At 38.5% G+C, this 25956-nt stretch overlaps 1 protein-coding gene across 2 annotated transcripts in view; it reads left to right on the top strand.

Annotated features, from left to right (window-relative positions):
• The window catches only part of TDP1 (tyrosyl-DNA phosphodiesterase 1), a 43281-nt gene that overhangs the window by 2741 nt on the left and 14584 nt on the right, over positions 1–25956 (top strand). For both annotated transcript variants that reach the window (XR_005602005.1, XM_039552642.1), the window contains exons 3-14: positions 128–171; positions 812–867; positions 2801–2897; positions 4006–4040; positions 5130–5222; positions 6830–7000; positions 8593–8671; positions 11495–11680; positions 12423–12471; positions 15415–15481; positions 18350–18457; positions 19958–20060. Coding sequence is in view for 1 of the 2 variants with exons in the window: in XM_039552642.1 (XP_039408576.1) it covers positions 128–171; positions 812–867; positions 2801–2897; positions 4006–4040; positions 5130–5222; positions 6830–7000; positions 8593–8671; positions 11495–11680; positions 12423–12471; positions 15415–15481; positions 18350–18457; positions 19958–20060 (1088 nt within the window). In the remaining variant the exon portion in view is untranslated. The remainder of the gene's footprint in view (positions 1–127; positions 172–811; positions 868–2800; positions 2898–4005; positions 4041–5129; positions 5223–6829; positions 7001–8592; positions 8672–11494; positions 11681–12422; positions 12472–15414; positions 15482–18349; positions 18458–19957; positions 20061–25956) is intronic.

Raw genomic sequence — 25956 nt, 5'->3', positions numbered from 1 at the left:
AAAGCCTCTGTTACACCAAGTCTATGAACAATCTGGCCGTTGTGCTGTGGCAGCTATCAAACTGTTCGAGATGCAAAATGTTTACTTGAACTTTTTTTATTTATTTATGCTTTAATATTTTTAATAGATATTTTGTCTCCTCTTTTTGGAACTCTCGTATCTTCTGCCCAGGTGAGTTTCCTATTTGCCGAACTGATTTCACTTGCTTGTTTCACTTTATTAACCTTAAACTTGATAATCCATGCTTGTGCCACATAGTTGATATTAGCAGGGAACCTTGAATGTTTTCAAGTGTTGAACAATTTACTGAAATACAAAAATCATCCTGTGTTCTGCTGTAGAATTCAGGCAATTATAAGACTACTTTCTCTTGGTTTTGAGGAATGTGCAACTGAAAAGTGTGTATTTATGCTTATATAAATTATGGTTTTTTAAAGAAAAAACACCTTGCAATCTAGGAATGATATCTTTGTTATTGCCTAGAAGCTTTTGCTACCATTTTTGGTATAAACACGTGGCAAAGAGATGATCCTTGAACCTAAGCTTTTACATTATGTGCATGTGATTCTTTTTTTTTTTTTCCTGGATGGTAAATTTTATGAGCACTAATGCACACTTTTAAGAAACTTAAATTCATTCTTGAATTGTTAAGAGAAAAGAAAGGAAGGATGTAAAAGTCAAAAATACACCTGTTTTTAGAATATACTGTATATGATTGAAGCAGTAAGGTGTGATGACTTTACTTGATGTAGTTCATTGATCTAGCAAATTTTTTTGCTTTTTAATGAGTCTGTTTTCTTTTTTATGCAAGTTTAATTACTGTATTGATGTGGGATGGCTTGTAAGACAGTACCCGCAGGAATTCAGGTATGTTTATTTTACAAAGGTGAAATTATGCAATTTCCAGATCATTTCTGTTCATACAAGGTCCTGTTATAAGTGAATGATAAACACTTGTTTGCAGTAGCAGATGATTGTTACTAATTGGATATGCATAGACTCTTAGTTTTCTTTCTACTCTTATTCCACAGTTGTAGTTCTCTGATTTCTTGACTCTTCAAGACTATTAAATGGTCAGAGTTCAGGATAGCTGGTCTCTGATTTTTATTAGTTAACACTGAGGAGGTCCCATTTTGGGCCACAATGACAGGGCAGTAGATGACCTGTAAAGATGAAACAAGAAGCTTTTTGCTATACATTTTACTCAGTCAAGAGCCAGATATTGCAAGAGAAAGGAAGGGCACAAGAAAACTGTATGAAAAGGATCGGGATGATTTCATTGATAGGATGTAGTAAGTTAATGGGTATTGTCATAAAAGCAGTTCTTGTTTGCTTGAAATTCTTTTCTGACAATTGCAAACTCCTGCAGATTAAGTGAGTGTATACTGTGCTGCCTTTTTTTTTTTTTGTTCCTTTCATTTTACTGGAAGTGCAGTAGAACCAGAGTTCACAGAATTACAGTGGATAAGGCTGGAAGGGACCACTTTGGGTTGAGCAGCACACCATTCCTTGCGGGATCCTCCACTACATATGTCAGAAAGCTGTCATCAATGCTCTCGAGGAACTTCTTGGACTGTTCATGCTTTGCTGTGTTGCTTCTCCAACATGTCAGGGTAGTTAGTCCCCGACAAGAACTGGGACCTGTGGCTCTGAGGCTGCTGGAACTGCTGCTTGTAGAAGTCCTCACCCACTTAGTCCTCCTGATCAGATGGCCAGCAGCAAGCATCCACAACAGTGTCACCCCTTACTTGTCTGCTCATTTATCCTTAACTCATAATGTCCTGATTGATATGTTCCAAATGTTGCCTCACGTAGAGGGCAACTCCACTGCTGCACCTTCCTGTCTTTCCTAAACCGCATGTAGCCCTTCATAACAATATTCCAGTTGTGTGAGCTATCCCGCCATGTCTCTGTAACTGCAATGAGATCAAAATCCTGTGACTGCTCACAGATCTCCAGTTCCTCCTGTTCGTTCCCTGTTCTATGGTATACAGGTGCTTTATAGAAGTATTTGAGCGTGCCAATATGCCTTTGAGGGTGCAAAGGGATGCCTCATAGTCCTGTCTTGTGGTTATGTCTTTAGCTGCTTGTACTTGTTGCGTTTATCCCAATCTTCTGCCATCATTCCCTTTAACTGACAGGAGAGAATATAACTTGTGCTCCAGATGTCTTGACCAGTTGTTCCAAGGCCCTGACGTCCCTCTTCTTTGTCTGCAGTCTTACGGGATTTTGTTGCTACTTGCTTGAAAAACCCATAATAATCAGTGTGCTGAGCCAGGTGGGAATTTTCTTGGTGGAGTCTTTTACCTGGACGCCAGGGAGGCAACACACCTTCCTACGGATTGATCTGGTTGGCAGGACCAGAAGTTTAGTTCTAGGAAGTGAACACCAAATTACTGCCAGAATAGACCTAGCTCTCCCCTTTTCCCTATCACATCTTCTCTGTAAGGTAGTAATTACTAAATTGTCTTAGATCCACATTGTGTGTATCAATGCTTTTGAGAGCTTACATTTGTCTGTTTCCAGCCATAGGGACAAGTTTCATTCATGATCTTGTATTAGGAGTTTCTATTTTGGTGTCTGCTTTACTACACACTTCCTGTTTTCCAGTGTCTTTACCTTAGAGGTTCTATTGTAGTTACTGCTATTTTGAGTTAGTTAATAAGGCATATTGATTTCAGTGCCATCTTTCTGCTGGGCTATGCAATTTAGGGGCCAGATGTCATAGCTATGTGAAGGAATGGTTTAGACTGGTTGCTGATTTACTTGATGTTTTAATAGTAATCTCCTTTTGTTTAAGGAAGAAGCCATTGCTGATAGTTCATGGTGAGAAGAGAGAATCTAAAGCTGAACTAATGGCACAAGCACGGCCTTATGAGAATATTAGCTTTTGTCAGGTAATTAACATTTGTATCATCTTTTGGTTGAAGTTAAGCCGTCAAAGTCTTCGTACTGATGAAAAGAAACACCTTATGTGGGAAGTTTTTTGTTATACTTTGAGGAATATCCATGCCAGGGCCATAGGAACATGGTAACAGTGATCCTGGTTGGATGTGATTATGGCAGGCTTCACCCACAAAAGTTTGTACAGAACAGCTGCCCTTGAAAATGTCACAGGGCTCATGGAAGAGCTGCTCACCTTCTCCACTAACATGTTACACTCAAGTTCTTACAGTGGCTGAAAAGGAAACATTATTTTTGTGTAAAGCACAGAACTTACTCCTAGTGTCACTACAATCTTAAGTCTCATCAAAGAATTATTATTTTCCAAATATGTTTTATACAAGAAAACGCTGATACAAATAATCTCAGTAATACTGTTAAAATTGCTGTGAGCACTCTTCCTGGCATGTGCCATTTTATCTCTGATGTTATGTTCATTGTTTTGCTGTCCCTAAGTAGTGAAGTAATTGGCTTCATCCTGGGGGAGGGATGTGGCTATGGCAACTTGCCAGTATATCAAGATTTTGGCAGGTGAAGTATATTAATGATCATGGGGAGTTTGTGCTCTTTGTTAGGAGGAGAATGATCTTGGAATTTTGTTCTCTCTGAAGCAGTCTGGTAATCCTGAGTTTCCTGTTGAATTGGTGGACCCAGTACTGCAGGTGTGATCTCGCTGGTGTTCAGCAGTGGGGAAGGTTCACCTCCCTTGACCTGCTGGCAGCATTCCTTTTAACGCAGGCCAGGACCCTGGTAGTTGTCTTTCATGCAAGGGCACATTGCTGGCTTCTGTTCAGCTTGGTGTCCAGCAGGAGCCTTGCGTTATTTTCTGCTGATTATTTCTGAAAATGCTGCTAGTAAGAGATACAAATTGTGGAACAGTTCCAGCAAGAGTTGCATTACCATTTAAAGTCTAGCTGGTAGAAAGTGGAGAGTGCATTAGAAGTATTGAGAAAGAAGATAATGTATTTTTGTGGTCTGTCCACTAGAGAGCAGTGAAATGAAACAAAATTAAGAAGCAATGCACAATAGCAATTTTTAATGATCAACTTTTGAATTTTGTAGGCTAAACTGGATATTGCATTTGGAACTCACCATACGTAAGTAACACTATGAAGCAGAAAGGTCTGCAGCAAAACTGGATTTCACATAAATTGTTGAGTCTTAAAGTTTCCATAAACATCTTATATTTAGAGATGACAGGATTGTTCTAATTTAATGAGACAAATTAGCTATTGAGTAGATACAAGCTGTGCAAGTTAAACAGTTGAACTGGTCTGAGACAGGTGCACTGCAGATCCTGGCTCTTAACTCATGCCTTAATACCAAAACTGTAATGCAGACTTGATCAGACATAGGCAGGGCAGACACAACACTGATTTACTGGTTGTGTTTTTCAGTTTCTGTGGAGGATCTGGAAATTAGCAAATTTGGGGGTCATCTCAAAGAAAAAGCTTGAATTGGATATTATAGAAGTGTCACAGAGTGAATTTTGTAGGTAGAAAGCTACAGATAAGAACAGATTTAATCTTATATTTTAGCAGAGATCTTTTGGGTTCAGTTTGGGCGTCAGATCTCATCCTTTGGGATCACATGGATATGCTGTCTTTACACAGCTAATGAAAACTTGGATAGGGGAATTTGAGCAGTTTTGTTACAAAAAATACAGATATGCATGTTTATCTCAGTTACTAGTTCTAAAATTCCTTTGTGCTGTAGCTTGAGTTAAGAGTTATGAATAAATAGCTTTTTTGCCGTGTCAATGGTTAGCTACATACATACCTTCTTTTAAAGTGAAAGTCAGTTTAAGGGGAGGTAACTAGGTTTTAATAAATTCAGCTATAAGTAAAGGCCTTTCAGTGTTCCTTAATTCTTTTTCTAACTACCTGCAAAGAGATAAGTTTATATGAAGATCTGTGCAGATACAGGAAGTGTTCTGCATGCATTCATTTTGCTGTGGGTAATTAGTTGCATAAGATGTTAAGCTGTACTCTGGAATTAAATAAATGGGAATAGTCTAATGACTGCCATGTGAGCTTGGCATGCACATGAATTGAAGTATAAATGCTTGCATGATACACAACAGATTTTGAAAATAATTACCTTGGAGCTTTTTAATGAATTGCTTATTTATCTCCTGCTCTCATTGCACTTGAAATAGATGAAGACTTATGTATCTTTTTTTAAAGGAAAATGATGTTGTTGTTATATGAAGAAGGTCTTCGAGTTGTGATACATACATCCAATCTTATTGCTGAAGATTGGCACCAGAAAACTCAGGGGTAAGCAACGATTTCTAGCAGGTGTATGTTTAATACTTTCCATAGGTGTTTGCTACTGCTGGAGATGGGATACTAGGTCAGGTGATCTAGTATTGCAAGCCTTATGCTCCTAAAATAGAGCTTTGCAAAAAAAAAAAAAAAAATTTTAAAAATTGAGCTTAGAATGCTGGTAGCTAAGTCTGAGCTCTACTTGCTTTCTCCTGTAAACAAAACCATGTTCCCAGCTGGCTGATAGCTTAAAATCAGTCTGACTGATACAAAATTTTATTGTGCTGTGCTGTCTCTTTATGAAAAAACTTCTTAGCTATTAAGTACCATATATATAGATCTGAAACAGCTATTTAAAAATTATCTTAAATACTGCAAGAATAATGTGGATGTGCAAATGATCTGGTTTTGTTGTGACTGTATCTAGACTGTAGTCTGATAAGTGTTGGGCACTGTTGGTTCTGTAATACAGTAGATGACCTAGTATTTGCCCAGTATCCTTTCCTGAGAAGGAATTTTTTTCTGTTTTATTTCTTGGAAGAAGTTTTTAAACTTAATGACCACCTTGGGACATAATTTTGTTGGGAGCACAAAAAACAGGATTAAGTGGCGTGTTAATATAAGGGTCCTCAACCTCTTCAGTGTTTTGGCTATTTTTATGGGAGCAATTTTTTAGTTAGATGACCACAATAAATCAGGGTATAAAATTTCTTCAAACTAATGGAAAGTTGCTTCTCAGAAGTTACTGTTACTTTGACATCCATTTTGCTGCCATTAAATATGGCAGAATTTTGAGACTTTGCTTGTCTGAGACAAGCTCTTTGAGTGGCAAAAATAGTCACTGATTTTTTTTTTGCCTTTAGATCTTATGAGATCTTATGGCTTTAGTATTTTATGGCAGTTAGCTTTTTAGAAAGCTAAGAAGGCATGAAAATAGCTAGTGGGATACTTAACAAGTTCCCCTACTTGTCAAACATGAGAAATATTTTTCTTTTTTAGCTTTTGCATACTGCAGTGTTATGCAGTATCACAATATGGTGCTTCTGAATTTCAAAGGATAGTATCAACACATTGTAAAGTTGATAATGCAGAATCTTTGGCCCCCATGGCTACAATAATGTGTGACTGAAAAGAAATGCCTAATGTTTTCCCTGCATAGTGCCCATCCCATTTTACTCTGATGGAGGTTCTTGAGAGGTGACATATCATTGTGCACTGCTCTTCAAACTACATAAACCTTTCAGATGCGTTAATTGGTGGTTTTCTATGCAGTTGCACAAAGCAGTAGTTCAGCAGAACACATTGCAGTGTTCTGTTGCTATAGAAAATGTTGATGAAAGGACTGGTGGTTGGTAAGTCTGAACCTGACCAGTTTAGCAGTGGTGAAAGCTGTAAGTGTATGTGTGGATAAATGATGAGAATGCTATTTTCATTTGAAAGTGTTAGTTTTATGATTTCAAGTATGAGCCAAGTCTGTAGATGTAAAGACAAGACATCTATAGTTAGTATCACAATGACCTTCAGATGTGCTTTACTCATGTACTAAACCCATGTGTTATTAATGTGTGGTGTCCTTGTTTATATGGCTGATATTTTTTTTTTCTTTTTCTTCTTTTAAGAATATGGCTAAGCCCTTTATATCCAAGGCTACCTAAGGGAACATCTGGTTCTGCTGGTGAATCTGCAACTAATTTTAAATCTGACTTAATAAGTTACTTGACAGCTTACAGTTCTCCTGCACTCAAGGAATGGATAAATCTGATTCAAGAACATGATTTATCAGAGACAAGGTATATATAATCTTGTGGGTTTTGTAACTTGCATGTGTGGGTTGTTTTTAATTTTTTCTAAAAATTAAATATCTGTGTTAGGATCTGTTAGACCTTGTGCTTGTTTTGTAGGCTAATCTTGTTTCAGACTTAAGTGTTCAAACATGACAAACTTTTTGCAGTTTTTAAAAATCTATCTTATGTAGATTGTCAAGTTGGCCAACTTCTAGTCCTACAAGCATGCATTTTAAAAGAAGAAAGAAGGGTGCACCAGCAGTAACTTTTCAGAAAGTAGCTGTAAAGTAATAAGGACTTGATGTCATTGATTTCATTTCAGTCTGGCTCAAGTATTTACTCCAGTAAAATTACCAGTGGAAAAAACTGTGTTGTATTGGGTTTGTCATGTAAGAGTGATCATATAAACAAAGCTTACTGGAATGGGGATTTTATTCAAAATAGGTTGTTGTATTCATAAGGCAAAGTTGAATCCACATATCTATATTATTTTTGCCTATAACAGGCATGGATTGGTTTTGGTAGGCAGCGTTGTGTCTAACTGGTCTTGGAATAGTCTTCTCTACTATCACATTGCTGATACTACTTAAAAATAATTCAGGATGCTTAATTTACTTCTAATAAAGTAAATATGAGCATTTACCTCAGAAATTGTAATTCTCCCTGACAACTTAATTGCTGTTTTATGATCTGACCAAAAGTTGTTGAAAAGAAAAGCTGGAAATGGTCATATACTGTGGTGGAAAATAGAGACTGAAATGTTGTCTAGTTTATACATAAAAAGGTGCTTTTAGCTTTACATGGAGTCCTAAAAGATTGGAGAGGGTAAAAAAGGTATGTACTTTATATAATCAGGTGAGCTAACAGCCTGAGCTGCTGCTGTGATTGCATTGATCATCAACATGAGCCTTAACAGATGAGTTGAGCCCTAGCTGATAGGCATTTATGCGTGGGCTAGGAAAGAGTCACTTGTTAGCATAAGGATCGGTTCCTGGCCATTTGATGTACTGTAGGGGATGTTCAGTTGTGTATAAAGTTAGCCATAAGATGCATGCAGTAGGGAACAGCTTCTTAAAGTGTCTGTTTGTTGTGACTTTGAGCAGGTCTCTTTCCTGTTTTCAGGGCAAAATCAAGTATGTTACTAAACCTGTTATTAGGAGGACTGTTGAAAAAGCTGTACTTTGCATCTGAACTATCAGCTGCCCAAATGGAAACTCATACCTGAATCGGCTGATTTGGTTGTAGCAATAGATTGGCTTTACTCCAAATTACATGCCCAGTTATGTGCCAAACGAGCTATTTGTGTGTATTGCTAACATCATCTGTCTTCTGCATTTTTGTACACTGAAAAAGATGTAGTTCTTGTCTCGGCTGTAGAACAGCCTGATGGTGCATGACAGCCATATAGGATGCTGTTAATAAATTTTACAGCTGAAAATCTAGTTTTCTTTGTATTGTAAACCCATGAGAGAGATTAAATATTTCTGGTTGCACTTGCGTGTTCAATCTTGCTGCTAAGTTTTACTTAAATACCTTGCTACTTTACAAACCAAAGCACTCCAGATCTACAAAATTCTGTTGTTTTTTTCTTTTTTTAGAGTGTATCTGCTTGGTTCTACCCCTGGACGATATCAGGGCAGTGATAAAGAAAAGTGGGGTCATCTTAGGCTCAGAAAGGTATCAAAACTGTGACCTTTTTTGTTAATATCCTTTCAAATGTAAATAGAATTTTGGAGAGCATTCTTCAGTTCCTTCCGATTTTTCCATCTGTCATCAGTCTTTCAATACATTGTTACAGTTAAAGTTATCAATAACATATATAAGCTTGCAACTTAGAACTTACTCTGTCTACTGATTAAAAAGACAGTTTAAAATGTTTCTATAAGTACTTTAGCAACAAAAGGAGACTAATGAGAAGCTCCATCATTTATTGGTTGCAGGGGGAGACATAGTGAGAAAGCTTGAGGCAAAGGCTGAGGTGCTTGATGCCTTCTTTGCCTCTGTCTTTAATAGCAGGACCTGTTCTCCATGTGTCCAGCTCCCCAAGCTGGAAGACAGGGACAGGGAGTGGAATGAAAGCCCCATAACCCAAGGGGAACTGGGCAACGACCTGCTGCAACACTGAAGTGTACACAAGTCCATGGGACCAAATGGGATCCACTGAGGGAGCTGGAAGGTCCCAGTTGACTGGAGGTTGGCAAATCTGACACCCATTTATGAGAAGGGTTGGAAGGAAGATACAGGGAGCTACATGCCTGTAAGTCTGACCTTGGTGCCAGGGAATGTTACGAAGCAGATCATCTTGAATGGGTCATTAGGCCCAGTCAGCATGAGTATGAAAGGGAGGTCCTGTTTGGCTAACCTGATCTCCTGTGACAGCCTAGTGGGTGAGGGAGAGGCTGTGGATATTGTCTACCTGAACTTTAGTAAAAGCTTGGACACTGTTTCATATAGAATTCTCCTCCTGGCCTAGATGGGTGCACTCATTGATGGGTAGAAAATCAGCTGGATGGCTGATCTCAGAGAGTGGTGGTGAATGGAGTTACATCCTGCTGGCAGACAGTTACAAGTGGGTTCCCCAGGGCTCCTTATTGAGCCCACCAAGCTGGGGGGGAGTATCGATCTGCTGGGGGGTTGGAAGGCTCTACAGAGGGATCTGGACAGGCTGGATCAGTGAGTGAAGACTGAATGAGTGAAGTATGAGGTTCAACAAACCATGTGCTGGGTGCTGCACTTGAGTCACAGCAACCCCATGCAGCACTACAGCCTGGGGGCAGAGTGGCTGGAAAGCTGCCCAGTGGAAAAGGATCTGGAGGTGCTGGTTGACAACAGCTGGACATGAGCCAGCGTGTGGCCAAGAAGGCCAGTAGCATCCTGGCATTCTGTGTCAGCAGTAATGTGGCCAGCAGGATAAGGGCAGTGATTTTCTCCCTGTACTCAGCACCGGTGAGGCCACACCTCAGGTGTTGTGTCCAGAAGGGCAACAGACCTGGGGAAGGGTCTGAAGCATGGTTCTGATGAGGAGCAGCTCAGGGAGTTGGAGGTGTTAAGCCTGGAGGAAAAAAAGGCTCAGGAACACCTTTTACTGCTCTCTACAGCTACTTGAAAGGAGGTTGTAGCTGAGTGGGGATTGGTCTCTTCTCCCAGGTAACAAGTGATAGGACAAGAGGAAATGGCCTCAGGTTGTGCCTGGGGAGGTATAGTTGGGATATTAAGAAAAATTCCTTCAAAGTCTATGAAGCAGTGGAACAAGCTGCCCAGGGAAGTGGTAGAGTCACCTTCCTTGAAGATACTTAACAAATGTGTAGATGTGGGACTTAGGGACATGGTTTAGGGGTGAATATGAAGTGTTACGTTAATGGTTGAACTCTATTGCCTCTAGAGGTCTTAGGTTTGTTTAGGTAAGCCATAATGGTAAATCTTCAAGATTGCATATATTAAGTTTTTAGGGACCCTTCTTGTTTGGGTCTGGTTTTTTGGTTGGGGTTTTTTTTTTTTTTCCAGAATTTGATGAGGTATTTCATGTCCTCTATTAAATGCTTCTCGTAATTCAAGAATTTTTGACCTGCACCTCCTGCTGAAGTGGCATTATTTCATATACTGTCATGAATTTTACATGGAGTTCTACTGCTGTCTGTGGCAAACTTCTGTGACATACAGAATATTTGTGTATCACATTGCTTTTCAACATTAGGTTACTCTTACAGATATCCCTTTGCTCATTAAGAGCTTGTCCTTTCTGGTACATGTTGTCTGATGTTTTTTGCATAGTTAGACACAGAATGAAAAAAAAAATAAAACAGAAAAAGCCTGTAAGGGTGAAAGATAGTCTTGTGGCAGATATTTCTGTGATTTTAACAGTTTTTTAGTGACAATGCAGATAGACCTGATGATGCTATATTGATGACTGAAGCCATTAGATTGTGTGTTTGATCTAGAGTGGCATAAAGGTGGCAACTACATGCAATTTAATATCTGTCTATATCCATCTGTTTTTAATATGGCTTTAAGTTCCATTCACAGCTGAAGAATTCCTCTAAAAGGATCATTTCAGTTTCCTCTTCAATTGTTCTTTTTTCCCCTCTTATTGTAGGCATAAATTGTAGCTGGGTGTCGTGGCTTTAGAATACAAGAGGAATTTTATGGCCAAAACCCACCAAATATAAAAAATATGTGGTTGTTTAATTTATTGTGACTTCTGAAGCTAATGTTTCATGTTTTTAGAGCTTCTAACATTCTTTTCACCTATTATTTAATGGTGGGCTTTGGTGCTTTTGGATAAAACTTGATGTTTAATCTTTTCTTGAAGTGAGTTTATTTGGAAAGCCTGATTATTTTTTTTTTTTTTTTTAATGACGAAGTTAAATATGTAGTATGAATGTTGATCTTTCATTATCAAAAGTGAATTATAGAGGATTTATTATATCAAAAGTGATATCAAACTAATTAAGGTATGCCTTGCCTGTTGAAGTTTAACAGTGCTTTAATTCCTCTCACTAGCTTTTGAAGGAGCATGCTTTGTCAATACCAGCACAGGAATCCTGGCCGCTTGTTGGACAGTTCTCAAGCATCGGTTCAATGGGAGCTGATGGCTCCAAATGGCTGTGCTCTGAGTTCCAGGAGAGCCTGGTGGCTGCAGGCAGCAGTGTGACAACTTTCCGTAAATGTGATGTCCCAATTCATTTGGTATGTCTTTTAGATGGTAGTGACCTTCATTTAACACTTATTCATTTGTTTTGGAAATCTTAGTCATTGGTTTGTTTTTAACTTTTGGAAGACAGTAATGGAGTTTTTATCATGATACCATATATATGACACTTGTGTATGATTTGCTATAAAAATGTACCATAATTTCCATCTTCATGACAGTAGATTATGTATCATCTCATCAAAATTTATCTTCTCGTTCTATAGCTTGTCTTCCATCAGGTTTTGTAGATGCAGCTGTTTTTTCTTCTAAGATGTAACTGAATCCTTAGTCATTAATACCTTTGGTTATTAGCACAATTAAGGGGAGGAGCAGAAAAGTTTGTGGCAGGAGCTTGTTAAATCAGGGAAAAATGATGGTCAAACGATGCTTTTACCATGTGCTAATTGCCCCTGCATACTCATATCTCATATTTGAGGTGTGAGACTAAAATCTCATAAAGTAAGGTTAAGAACTAGCTTTGGCTACTTGGAAGTTTTACTTGAGACTTGCTAGCTAATTTTGGTTAGCTCTGTAAGAGTGGTAAAAATACTAGACTGACTTTGTTACTGGCACAAATGTAGTTGTAAGCTGCAGTGTAATTTTATTAATTTTGGAAAATGAAGCCTTTAATACTTATTTTTTTCTCAAGTTTCCTTTAAAGGTGTTTGTTTGAAAATTGACAGCCTGTCTATTTAGAGCAGTGTTACTAAAGTTATTTTTCGTTCTACCTCCATGAAGGTTTATCCTACTGTGAACAATGTGAGGCAAAGTCTAGAAGGCTATCCTGGTAAGCAGATGAATTCCCATTTATTTGCTTTTTGTGGTCATAATGTCCTGCAAAATCACTTTAGTGGTTGATGTTCATTTAACGTGAAGGTGTCATCTTTCTGAGAATGTGATAGAATGGGTGCCAGTACAATCCTATTACTTTTGCTAGAGCTCTGACCCCAGCTGTCCTATTGTAATTGAATAGAAAGGGCTTTGTGGGCATTGGTATGTAATGTTTGTCTGTCCTAGCCATGTTCATATGTCACTGTATAGAAAAGCAACAGTTCTTGCCCACTGCTCTTACTCCAGTCATCATTTCATTTTGGCAGAAAATTCAGGTTTGAATGTGTCAAGTTCTTCTGTTTTGATTTCAGTGTCATTCTGCACATCAGATACAATGGAGGCTAAGGTTTTATTGGTCTTTTTTTTTTTTAATATTGTAATATACAACTGTTTGTTCAGTATTCACATGTTTCTTTTCATGAAGTTACTATATTTGTAAAAGCATGGCCTCAACCTGCCTGAAACAGGAATTGGTACTGTAGTATTCTCATACAAGGAAGCTTCTGTTACTCAAAAGCAAGTCTTCAAAAGGTCAAGGCAATTGGAAGAGATTCCAGGAGTATTGAAAGAAGAGAATTCTTTCCTATCTTTAGGAAGGGTAAGAAGGTGGATCTGGGGCCCTATAGGCCTGCCAGCCTCACTTTGATCCCTGGGAAGGTGATGGAACAAGGAATCCTGGAAACAATTTTCAAACATGTGGCAGACAAAGAAGGTGACTCGGAGTAGTCAGCATAGATTTTTAAAGAAGAAATTATGCCTCATTAACCTGATGTCCTTCTATGATAAGTGGCTTGATGCATGAGGAGTGCCCCTAGATGTCGTTTAGCTTAACTTTGTCTTTCAGCTCTGTCTTCTCTAACATCATTACAATGATGTGATGAAGTCCAGGCTGGATTGAGTGGAAAGTGGGGTAGATTGGAAACTGGCTGAGCTGCTAGGCCTCAGAGGCTGTGAGCATTGGCACAAAGGCCTGCAGGAGGTCAGCCACTAGTGGTGGCGTGTGCCAAGCACTGGTACTGGGGTCATGCATTAATGTCTTCATCAGTGACCTGGTGGTAGGGCAGAGTACACCTGTAGGGAGTTTCCAGATAATGCAAGCTGAGGAGGAGTAGTTGATGTATTGGGTGATTGTGCAACCAGTCAGAGGGACTGTGCAGGCTGGAGAAATGGGCAGACAGCAACCTCATGCAGTGCGACAGAGGGCAGTGCAAAGTACTGTGCTGGGGCAAGAGCAGCCCCAGGCATGAGCGCATGCTGGGGGCTAACCAGGGGTGAACAGCTTTGCAGAAAAAGACCAGGTAGTGCTGATGGTCACTAAGCTGAAGATGAGCCAGCAATGCACCCTTGTAGCAAGCAGGCCAGCTGAATCCTGGGCTGTGTTAGGAAGTACATTGCCAGGAAGTGACCTATCCTCTCTGTTTAGCACTGGTAAGACTGCTTCTGGAGTGCTGTGTCTAGTTGTTGACTTCACAGTACAATACAGATATGGACATACTGAACCAAGTACTGCAAAAAGCCACAAAGATGAATAAGGGATTGGACTATGTGTCATACAAGGAGAGGCTGAGAGAGCTGCATAATTCTTGGAACTTGGAGAAGAATGCTTTCCTGGGAAATCTTACCAGTGTGTATAAATGTAAATTATAGGAAGAGGCGAAGTAGAGGCAGATGCTTTGTGTGGTGACCAGGGAAAGAACAAAAGGCATTGGATGTACATGGAAATCTCCTGTATCTCAACTTACCCTTATAGCAAAATTGTTTTCTGATGTTTAAATGGAATAGGTTGCTCATAGGGTGTAGAGTCTCTGTTTTTGAACATACTCAAAACCTGACAGGATACCGTACTGAACAGTGTTGTACTGTGTGCTCTGTTCAGCCCTGCTTTGAGCACGAAATTGTTCTAGATGATTTCCAGAGGGTTCTTTCAAGAAACTTCAGTCATTCTTTGGCTTTGCTGAATCATTAAAAGTGTTCCTATTCCAAGCTGGATGCCTATGCTCCTATGCAGGAGAGTAGTTTTTGAATTCTAACGCTGGTGGATTTTGAACATGGAGCTAGCATGAATGTTTTCAGCAGTCTTTGTCTTTCTTCTGATTAGTGTTTGGACGTATGGAGAAATTGCAGCCAGAGAATTTATAGGCATCTGTGGTTCACAGAATTAAGTTAGCATGTCTTTAAATATTTCTGGTTATTTACAGCCCAGTGACTTCTTACTGTAATTTCTTTCACATTGTGAAATAACTTGGTGAATTACACAATTCTGTGTTTGTGCAAATGAACAGCAGTTAGTGCATTCCTGAGAGCAGTAAAGCTTTTGTAATGGGTTCTTATGGCATCTTCTAGGACATGTTGAATAGAGTAAGCTTTGCATCATGCTTTTACTACACAACACTAATATAATTCAGTATGCCTGGCTGATTCTTCTTTGTTAAATCCATTTCAAGAAATCACAAGGTGCATTAGCCAAAGGCCAAATCAATACAAATACAATTTCATCATAGAAGTACTTGCTTTTTAAAATAACGTTGTTTGGGGTTTGGTACGTTTGTTCTTACTCCTGAAACCTGCTTGTTTTATTTCCTCTTTATAGTTTGTACGGGTAATGATTCCAATCTGTTGATGTCAAATAGTATCATATAAAAAAAACTACCCATAATTCTCCCTGTATAGTTCCTCTTTTTCCTAGTGTAAATATGCTGTGTAGTGTTTAGGAACTTGCTAAATTATAAGAATGGAAAAAACTCCAGCAAGTATATACCATTTTATACTACTGGAGCATTTCATAATTTCCTGAAAGTAACTCATGAAGGTAGCCCACATAGCTTATTCCTCAAGATGCCTGCTGCTTTTAGAATGTCTTTCAAAAAATAAATGTACATGTTCTGTTTTTTTTCTTAAGCTGGTGGCTCACTTCCCTACAGTATACAGACAGCACAGAAACAGCTGTGGTTGCATTCCTATTTTCAGTAAGTAGAACTCAATTCTTTGGGGTTTTTTTCAGACTGTATGTTTAAAGTTACAGTGCTGTAATGTTTAAGTGTTAACAGCAAATAAGTTGAAGCAGTTACAAGTATGATATTCTTAAACTCCTTAAAATAAAGGCCTTTAGTTCCTTATCTGCTGCATCTTATGTCCAACAGTAGAACATGCTGTTTACCCATAAAAATTATATGGGATAATGTTGCTACTGGATTTCGGTTTCTGTAAACTTTTATTTAAGGTTTCTTCTCTGAACTGGAATAATGTTACTCCTTTTTTTTAACTTAGAGTTGTATTTCACTTTCCCTACTTGTGCCTCTTTATTAATAGGATTTCAGCTGAACCACAACAGGATTAGGAAGGCTTTTTTTGGTGGTTGCTTTATTTTTTTCTTCTAAGTGCAGCAGTCCAGCTGCAAAAATTCTTGGTCCCTTATGGCAATATCTTTTGTTAAAGATGCCTGACATTTTCTATTAAGAACTTCTATTTCCACATGCTACTGGTTGTGCCAAATTCTAACAGTCTGATACATTCCATGCCAGATGTTTCCCTCAGGCTGAATCTTTAGAAACTTAGATGTGTTTGGAGAACAATGGGAAAAGTTGTTTTGCGAAGATCAAAAAAAAATTATAAAACTTGTAACCTCTTACAAGACCACAACTTCCCATTCCTTTCATCAGAAACTTTTAACTCTTCCAGGCAGAGGTTGCTCTGGTAAGAATATTTACTAAGTAAGATTGTGTTCAGGTGGGTATGTATTCAGGGGACTGAAATAGAATTGCTAGTTGCAGAGATCGTCTCCATTCTGGAGTGAAGGTGATGGCTGTTGTGAGCCTTGCTGGTCAATGTCTAAGGAATGGAGCTCAGGCAGAAAGCATGTGAGACTGTCTCCTGCCTTTAAACTGTGTCCTCTGAGCATATTCAGCAAAGGAAGAAAGCTGCAATCAACTTGAAGCTTTCAGGATTGTTCAGTCATGATGCAAAAAGCAAGAAAATCATAAATCTGGGAGTGCTTGTGCAGTCTTAATTCAGTTTCTGTAGTCATATGCCTCGTGAGAATCTTACTAGAAAAAAGATGTAACCTTTTTTCAGTTAGTCTCTTACTTAGTACACAGAACGTTACTTAAGAATGATATAATTCATTGATTTATTCCTTTTCAATGAGAAAATGCCCACGTACCTGTCTCATTGCGCATACAGGGTCCTGCTCTGGCAGCAAAAGGGCTGTTTCAAGTTCATCTGTTAAACTGGCTGCAGATGGCAGTGGCCCTGCACAATTGCTCTGTAGTAACTACCCAGATGCAGGTCCTTACCCTGCAATAATGCAGGGTAGTAGCCCTTGAGGAGAGCCTGCATGCGAACTCTTACCATAGGGCAGCAGCCAGACAGCAGCTTCTTACCCATGGAACCTGGGACACACAGAAAACAGCAGGTTTCAATAGATGTAAATACAAGATGACCTGTTTTAAAGACTTGCTATAATGCAAATCTTTGGGCAGTGGAGGGATTAGAGGAATTTAGAAAATTCCTATTCATACTGGAAAATAGTATGAAACCAGAAGGAAACTAGGGATTCTACCAGAGCTGAAAGGAAAAAACAAAAAACCACAAAGCTTTTATGTTTACAGTAAAGGAGAAGGAATAATTCCTTTTTGCAAGTAGGGAGAGATTAATGGAGTTGAAAAATGGTGTCCTGTAGCCTCTCCCATGAAGAGGCAGGATGTCTGCCCCAGGTATGTAATTTTCATAGTGTCTGTGGGCTGTTTTTCTCTCTTACGCCAGTTGAGTGTATTTAACCTATAATGCAGCTCTGAACTGTAATTTCTCAAAAGAATAATGTGACTAAACTTAATATTGATTTTACTTTTCTGATTGTAGCAAATGATTACTAGACTGCTATGTTAGATTAGCTACTGTGTGAACAGTGTAGTTTGCAGAGTTTTCTCTCTGGTATTATTGCTGGTTTTTCCTTCAAGTATTACTAATTGACGAGGACAGGTTTGCAATGCTTAATAATTTCTGTTAATTGCTACTTTAAGAATATTTGATCAGCTTTCATAGTAGATAAAGTATTGTGTTTGAACAAGAAGTGCTTTTTAATGCCATGACTGCATACCTTCAGTTACATCCATATATTTACTGCTTGTTTACAGTTTAGTTCTGTAACATTGATGCTGAATTAATCCAGCAATGGCTTGTTATTTTAAACAAGTTTTTTATATATGCATAGAATGACCTCTATTCTCTTAAGCTCTCAAGTTTCTCAGTGGCTTAGGGGCACAGAAAGGGGAAGAGGAAGAGTAGCAGCAACAATCTACCAATCTAACAATCTCCCTGCCTCTGTGTCATTGATAATAAATTGTAATAAACTTGGGGAATTCAGTGAGGTTTAGTTTGGTGCCAAATTCAGTTTCTTAGTCATAACCATTAATAGTCTTCAAAGAAGATATATTGGCCAGAAATTTAGACGTAGTTTCTTGAGTGCTATCTGGAATGGAGGAATGGAAAAAACTTGTTAGGAGAGCATGACACACTGAGGAGGATATCTCTCTGGATTAGTTGTACAGAAAAAAAACCCCTGCTCTTCTGACTACTAGTAGAATTGAAATTTGGGATTAACAGTTCAGTTAAATGTGGTATTTTAAGATCTTCTCTAGGAGAAATAAGTATTGAGTGTGACTGTATAATAAGTAGTGTTACTAAAATTATGGCAGCGTAGTATGAAGAGTATTTTTCTATTGAGTGTGACTGTATAATAAGTAGTGTTACTGAAATTATGGCAGCGTAGTATGAAGAGTATTTTTCAGACCTCAAAGTAAAACCATATATGAAAATAATTCCTTTTGTTTTTCTAGCAAATGGTCAGCAGAGGTCACGGGTCGAACTCATGCTATACCTCACATTAAGACATACATGAGACTCTCTCCTGACTTCCAGAAGATTGCATGGTTCTTAGTAACAAGGTAAACAGCTAACCAATACAGCTCTCACTTAAGAACTTTATATATGTGGGGTTTTTGTCAGCTTCAGTAACAGGTGAGTTACTGCCCTAACCCTCATAATACTTCAATTAGCTATATGAATTTTTGTCCATATTTAATGTTTCTCCTTTGCATTGCCTTTTGAGGCTGCAGATTGAAATGGTTATGTCAGGAATTGATGGTAAACACACTAAAATCTTGTCTGAGTTGTGACTGCCAGTTTTGGAGTTCAACACCAACTAAGGTGATAAATATTTTTAAATCCTGGGTTAAGTTTCTTTAAGACATGCTGTGGTATGGTATGAATGTGCTGGTTTCTACAAAATAGGTATGGGTTAAGCCAAAGTTATCCTTGGGCTGCCCTACTGTTACAAAACTTACAGATAGCTAGAATTCGGAATCCCATCTTTTGTCAGATTGAGTTGTTTAGCAGTCTGCCTTGAAGTATAAGCTTTATATTTCTATTGTTTAGTTGTTAAAGAAGCCAAAAGAGGAAGCAAGAAATTTCTTGACTTTAAGGGAGAATGCCTTGTTGTGAATGAAAAATACAGATATGTTTCAGTTTTGATAAAACTGATTTTTATGCAATCGTATATTCTATAGATTATGGTCTTTGTGTCCTTACTCTTAAATGCTCAGTTACTTTAATTTTTTTTTTCTTTATATTTGGTCTCTTTAAATTTCATCACTCATTGATACTGTTGCCTGCAATAGTGGTAGTGATTAAAGTGCTTTTGAAGGGTTTTAAGTCATTTAAATGTGGTGCTCACTCCACCTAACACAGAAATTCATGGTTGCTTTATTTTCTTCTCATGTTTCTTCTGTTCTACCATTTGCTGTTACCAAACAGCATCTGCTATGTCCATCAATTAAAACATGTGTAAGTTTTGTATTGTGCTGTAGAAGTAGGTTTTGACAACATAATTGCATATTTTTTGACTCCCAAATTCATCTACTTTGTAGCAGATACTGATGAAAGATTAACTACAGCATGGTGCTGAATAGCAAATTGAAACAAAAATACCTCTTTGATAAGTATTTGTTTTCATAAATAGATCAAAGAACAAAATGCCAAGAGCAAAAGATACCATTTAGCACTCTGTACTAAAATGTAAAATGCAAACCCACTCTGTACTAAATGTATTGTAACTAGTCATAATTGAGCTAGCCTTTAATCTTCTTAAGTCATCAAATTGAAGCTATTTACCAGCACCAAATTCCTTTCTGAAATGTGCAGAGAAGATTCGAAAGGCTGAATTTGTCTTGTAGATCTGTATGACAGAAATAGGCTTGTTTAATTATCCACATGTGTTGTATGAATGCCTTTCTGCATATTGTCTCTGTTGCTCCCACTGTGCTGTTAAAATAGCAATAAGGAATAACACCCAAGTCACTTTTTGTGAGAAGGCTATTCTGACTGAATTTAAACATTTTCTCTCCTGAAGATTGTGCCTTGCTAGTATACTTTGTTTCTCTTCTCAGTGCCAATCTATCTAAAGCAGCTTGGGGAGCTCTGGAGAAAAATGGCAGCCAACTGATGATTCGTTCCTATGAACTTGGAGTTCTTTTCTTGCCTTCAGCATTTGTAAGTTCATAGTTCAAGCACAAATCCTGGGATATGATGAAAATCTGCCAATACTTATGAATACATGCATGACTAATAATCCAATCAGTAGGTTCTGTATTTTGAGATTGGAAAGTTAGCAGGAAATGGAGTGCATGTGAAGTATTTGTAGAGTCTTGTTTTCCTACACAGGAGGTATGGATTTGGTATTGCTGTGACTTTTGTCAGGCAATAATATTTTAAAATTGTAACGTATACTCTACGTGTTACTGGAAAGGCTGATCAAATCTCTTCTTTTGTGCTTTTTAAAACTAGGCTGTGAGCGTATATTCACATTGAAGTAAGGTGTATGCGTTGTAACTTGAGAAACAATTCATAAGCAATGCTGCACCAATTGCTGTTCTTGCTCATTCTCTGAAATGCGTTTGCAGTCATGTGACTGTCTCAACACATCAAGTTCCCTATTGAACTACACTTGCTGGTTTTTAGCCCTCTACAAAATCCTGTGGTAGAAAGTCCTTAATTGTACATTGTATTTAAGAAAAATCTTCCCTTCTTTGTTTAGGTGGGGTTTTGTCATACTTACATCTATCACCTGATGGGAGGAGATGTGAGGTTTTTGTTACATGGCTGATTCCTCCTTATTTCTGGTGAGCCTGATAGTACCAAAATATTCTCAACAGCAGTTAGTCCATGATCACAAACCATTCAATCTTCTTCCTGTGTGAAATTTCTTCTTTCCAGGGAAGAAATTGCAAGTTTCTCTGAAAAAGTATTTGTATGCTAAAAGTCCTTAGAAATATTTTGCTGATGAGGAATACTTATTTCCTAGACAACGTTCACAGATGATAACATAATGTTGTCATTTCTGCTGATTAGTAATGTAGTCCCAAATGAATATTTACTAATATTATGACATTGTAAAAATAACATTGTAAAAATATTTGCCTACCGTAACTGGATAATTGTAGTCTCCTGAGATTGCATATTAAGATTGATGGTTTCTGACTGCAGCTAAAGAACTCCTGTATCTCACTCTTGACATTTATGAGTTTGCATAGTAGTGAGGTCTCTGGTATTGTGAACCTTAGAGATGTTATTCTCCAGCATGGTTTATGTGGAAGAAAACACGTTTATCGGAGAGTGAAACAAGAAAAATTCTACAGCTTCTTGTAGTAGGAAGCATTGTTTTTTATATCAATGAGCTCTAAAAAATAGAAATACCATTTTGTGTAAACAACTATTAAAAACAGAGTAATGAAGCATTGGGCAAACAAAATTGTGCAAAAATTTGACTTTTAACAGCAACTGACCTCAAAGGGATAAATTAATATTCTTGGAAGTTGGCTACTCCAGCTTCCAGTTGGTTATCTCCAGGTGTTGCCAAGCAAAGAATTTATGCTACTGGTGTATTTGTACCTAGTAAATGATGGGTTTTGTATAAATATAGCTGATCACCAAATTACACGGTCATGTAGTGTAATTTGAATTTTCTTGTTCTAACTCTGGCTTTTCTGTGCATTATTAATTTTGGGAAACATTCTTCAAATGGGTAGAAAATCAGGAATATTTGAGTTAGGTTTTTTTGCCAAGAAGGACCATACCTGTTTTAGATCTTACCAATCTGCAAACTTTTCACTTAAAAAACCCCATCGAAACAAAATCTCTTCCCACCTCCAACTACTACCCCCCCCTCCAAATCCCAGGGAGAAACATTTGGCTTGCATTCTGTCCTGAACCTTGCATTCTACACAGGATTTTCTCTATGAACTTTTTTCTAAACTTCCTGGAAGGCTGAAATGAGGAGCTTTTCTTTTTCCAGGCTGAACAATCCCAACTCTCTCAGCATGTCTTTGTAGGAGAGGTGCTCCAGCTCTGTGATCTTTGTGGCCCTTCTGTGGGCTTGCTCTAACAGGTCCATGGTGAGGACCCCAGAGCTGGATGCAGCACTGCAGGTGAGGTCTCAGCAGAGCAGAGGGGCAGAATCCCCTCCCTCACCCCGCTGTCCGCACTGCTTTGGATGCAGCCCAGGACGCAATTGGCTTTCTGGGCTGCAGGTGCACGTTGCCAGGTCACGTCTGTACCCCCAAGTCCTCCTCCACAGGGGCTGCTCTCAATGATTTCTTGCAGTCTGTGCTCATGTCTGGGATTGCTCTGACCTGGGTACAGCACCTTCCTCTTATTTTGTAGAAGCTTATGAGGTCCTTGTGGGCCTGTTTCTTGTCCAGCTTCTTGTGGATGGCATTGCGTCCTTCAGGTGTGTCAACTGCACCACTCTGCTTGGTGTCATTGATGAGCTTGCTGAGGGAGCCCTCAGTCCTGCTGTCTGTGTCATTGACGAAGGTGCTGAAGAGCACCAGTCCCAAGACAGAGCACTGAGGGACATCACTTGTCACCAGCCTCCACCTGGATATAGAACCCTTGACCACAGCTTCCTGGCTGTGTCCGTCCAGACAGTTGTTATCTTCCTAACAGTCCACTCTTGAAATCCATATGGCTCCAATTTGGGGAAATCATATTGAGGTAGCCTTCTTTTGGCCTGGTTTTGAAACCAGAGTTTATGGAGAATGCTGGTCTGTGAAGTTTTGGATGGAAAATAGGAATAAACGGCTCAGATCTGGGTAAGAAAAACATATTGTGCAGTATGAAGTAGAGCCGAGCTTCCTGATTGTTCCCTTTTTGTCACACTAGTTACTTTAAAGTAGCCATTGTTGGGGGAGTAGAAGGCTTTATCATATCAAAGGAACATCTCAAAACTCAGTGGTCAAAAGCAGATGCTCATGGAAAAGTGTGATGGCCAGACATTTATGTAGTAGTTTATCCCTGCATATTTCATAACTTACAGGCTTATTATGTGAGCATCTCTTGTCTTCTCTTAGATGTCTGTAAGCTTTTGGCAGTCACAGTCTGCTCTGGCTGAGTTCCACAACTTAATAATGTCACATGAAGCAGTGTTCTGAAAGTTACTCATTTGAAAGTTTTCTCTTCTTGCACTGAAAGATGCAATAACCGTGTGATCTCTAATCATCCTTTTCATACCTCTCTTCCCAGAGACTTTTATCTGTTTCTAGATTTAAGAGTTGTTATCCTGCTCAGTTCTTCCTAGGGTGGAGATTTTTTGATCACTTTTACTTCTTTTCTCAATTTTTTTTCCTCTGTATCATTTGGGTTGGGAGGGTGGTGAGTGGAGGGACAAAGGTTGTACTTAAAATGCAAAGATGATTCTGGAGAAAGAGGTACAGGTATAAAACTTTTTACACAATGATGTTCTCAAGGTTCTCCTCACTGAGTCTGTTTGGCCTGCTGTATTTTTTACAAAGTGGTGTGTAACAGGTTAGTTAACCATTGTGTAAATACAATGCTTTCTCTCTACAGCCCGCACCACTCTTATTTTTGTGAATTATAGAAAGCTCCTATGCAGATGGCTGTACTAAAACCTGTCAGTGTGCACAAGATAGTCTTATGTTTGAGTTTCAGACCTCTCAGAACACAACTTAATTGAAACTCATTTAAAACTTGCAAGAATATGTGACAGTATGTATTTTGGAAGAGAATACTTAGCTCTTTTTCTCCAAATTTCCTGCATATTGATAATTAATTGTGAAGACTGGCAACCGGAAGAAAACAAGTCACCTGATTAGTCACATGATACGGTGAAGGTGGGAGCAAAGCAGGGAGAGACACTACAGCTGCTTTTCTTTTGGTAACAAGGAGGTAGTCAGATAAATCTAATACCGATACTGGGTTTATGTACATGCACTCATCTGATATTCAAGTTGCACTGCTGAGTTTATGAATTTCTTACGCCTATGCCCTGCAGTTAACTCTGCATAAAAAGTGCTTCTTTGATAACTTAGTGTGCTTGTCACACTGGTTCATTGTGGTTTTAGAATGCTATGTGGCAAAGTAGTTTTAAGTGAAGATAACAGAGAACTGGGAACAGACTAAAATTTTTAGAAACAGAAAAGTTGGTTTACAGCTAAAGTTACGCAAAGTATAAACTAGATGAAGTGCTTTGAAACATAACTGAGCTTTCCTAGGCTCCGAGGAACTATGCTCTAGCTATCAGAATGCTGATTTAATAGTGCCATTTCCTGGTAGTTCTGTTTCCGTAGATTATTTCATGCAGTTTTATCACAAAGTTCATGACACTTATCGTGGTAGAAGTTAAGACTTAGCATCAGAGAATCACAGAATTATTTAGGCTGGAAAAAGACCTTTAAGATCATATAGTCCAACCATTAAAATATCCCTAGCAGTGATGGGAGTCGAACCCATGTCCCAGAAGAGATTGGAGCCTTAATCCAGCATCTTGGACTACTTGGCCACACTACCCTGGTGTACTTGCACAGCACACACTTAATGTCACTTATCTTAAGAACTCCTCTAGCTCTGCAGTTTGTGCTTTCTATTTTCTGCTGAATACAAATTTGGAAGTGGATCGTTCCTCACTTGCTATCAGCTGACTGCCAGTTTTTGTCTTTTTAAAAAAAATGCTTCCATAATTATGCTTTGAGGTTGGGTCTTGGCCTGGTGTGCTAATACAGACTCTCAGAAATATGTGGAATCGTTGTTCTCAACATAGCAGCAGCTGTTATCATTTACAGTTTTAGTGTTTAGGGAAAAATCAGCTGATGCCGGCATTAGATCACAAGCTTCTATTGAGTAAAAAATAATGTTTATAGGGTAGATTGTCCTGTGTTTGAACTACATTTCCCTTTCCATCTCCATCTCTGTTTCTCACCTCCTACATCTACACTGTCTCTTTTTCAACTTGCTCTTTCAGCTGCTGGGGATTCCTTTCCAAAGGCTGAAATAAAGTACATCTTTAGCAGATAAAACATGTAATGAGAACGCAGTGACCAAAAAGCATGGAGTTCTGGGATGCATGTTCCAGTAATTAGTTTGTTTGAAAAATCTTGGAAGTGACTAATGGAAAGCCTTTTAAGTAAATAGTTCTTCCTCACTGCTTCTGTGTCTGATAAGATGCTAAGATAAATTGAGCTTGACCTGTAAAATAGTACAAAAATTTGTGGAATACTTAAAGCTTTTTAAAGGTTCGTTGAATATGGTTCTAGCCCAGTCAGCTTTCAGAAATACAAGCTCAGAGAAATATAACAGATACTATTAAACTGAGAACTTACTCATAATGTCCTACCTAGTGCTGTCAAATCCTACAATTATAACTAGATAATCAAACCCAGACAACTAACAACAGTATTTCAGATTCTGAAGTGCGGTATTTGATGGTGAATACTCACTGCAGTGAAGTACTGTTTCGTAGTTGACTGTGGGGCTGGATGTATGAACTGAATCTGGATTAGAGAGCAACCAGGCATTATATATGTGATTTTTCAGAACTGAACTGCTTAAATTTTTGCTGTGTTCAAATAACTGAATCAGGCACCTTTAGTCATAGCTCAACTTTGAGCAAAACCAAAATCAAGTCAGTTAAGCTCTTTCACTGTAACATTAACTCCAAGGCAATGTAGTACCACCTTTTTCTTTGGCTTCTCTAGTTTTGGATGAAGTCTTTCATCCCATAGAAATAGAATGGGAGAGGGAAAGCTGATACAATGTAAGTAAACTAAGATTTTATATGTAGACTTCAGGATGTTAAGCCTTGCTTTAAGTGTTCACAGAACTGCCACAAGGTTTTCAAATTCCAGTGTTAAGACAGCCAGACACATACTTCCCAAACCAAGAAACTTTGGGTTTAGATACCTGAATTTATCACTGTGGGCTTCTTAGCAAAAAAAAAAAAAAAATCCTCTGGTGCAGTTGAATAAAGCTCTCTTTTGAGTAATTGTGCCCAGTGTTGAGGAAGGATTTTGCTGTGTATTCTGCTGGCCGGATGAGCATGGCTGCTGTAAAGTTTGTGTGCATCCTTAATTCTTTGCTGCGCAAACTAGCAGGT

Source organism: Corvus cornix, chromosome 5, assembly GCF_000738735.6.
Source record: "Corvus cornix cornix isolate S_Up_H32 chromosome 5, ASM73873v5, whole genome shotgun sequence".
Taxonomy (NCBI): Eukaryota; Metazoa; Chordata; class Aves; order Passeriformes; family Corvidae; genus Corvus; species Corvus cornix.
Note: the sequence above shows the minus strand (reverse complement) of the source record. Positions and strands in the feature narration are given on the sequence as shown.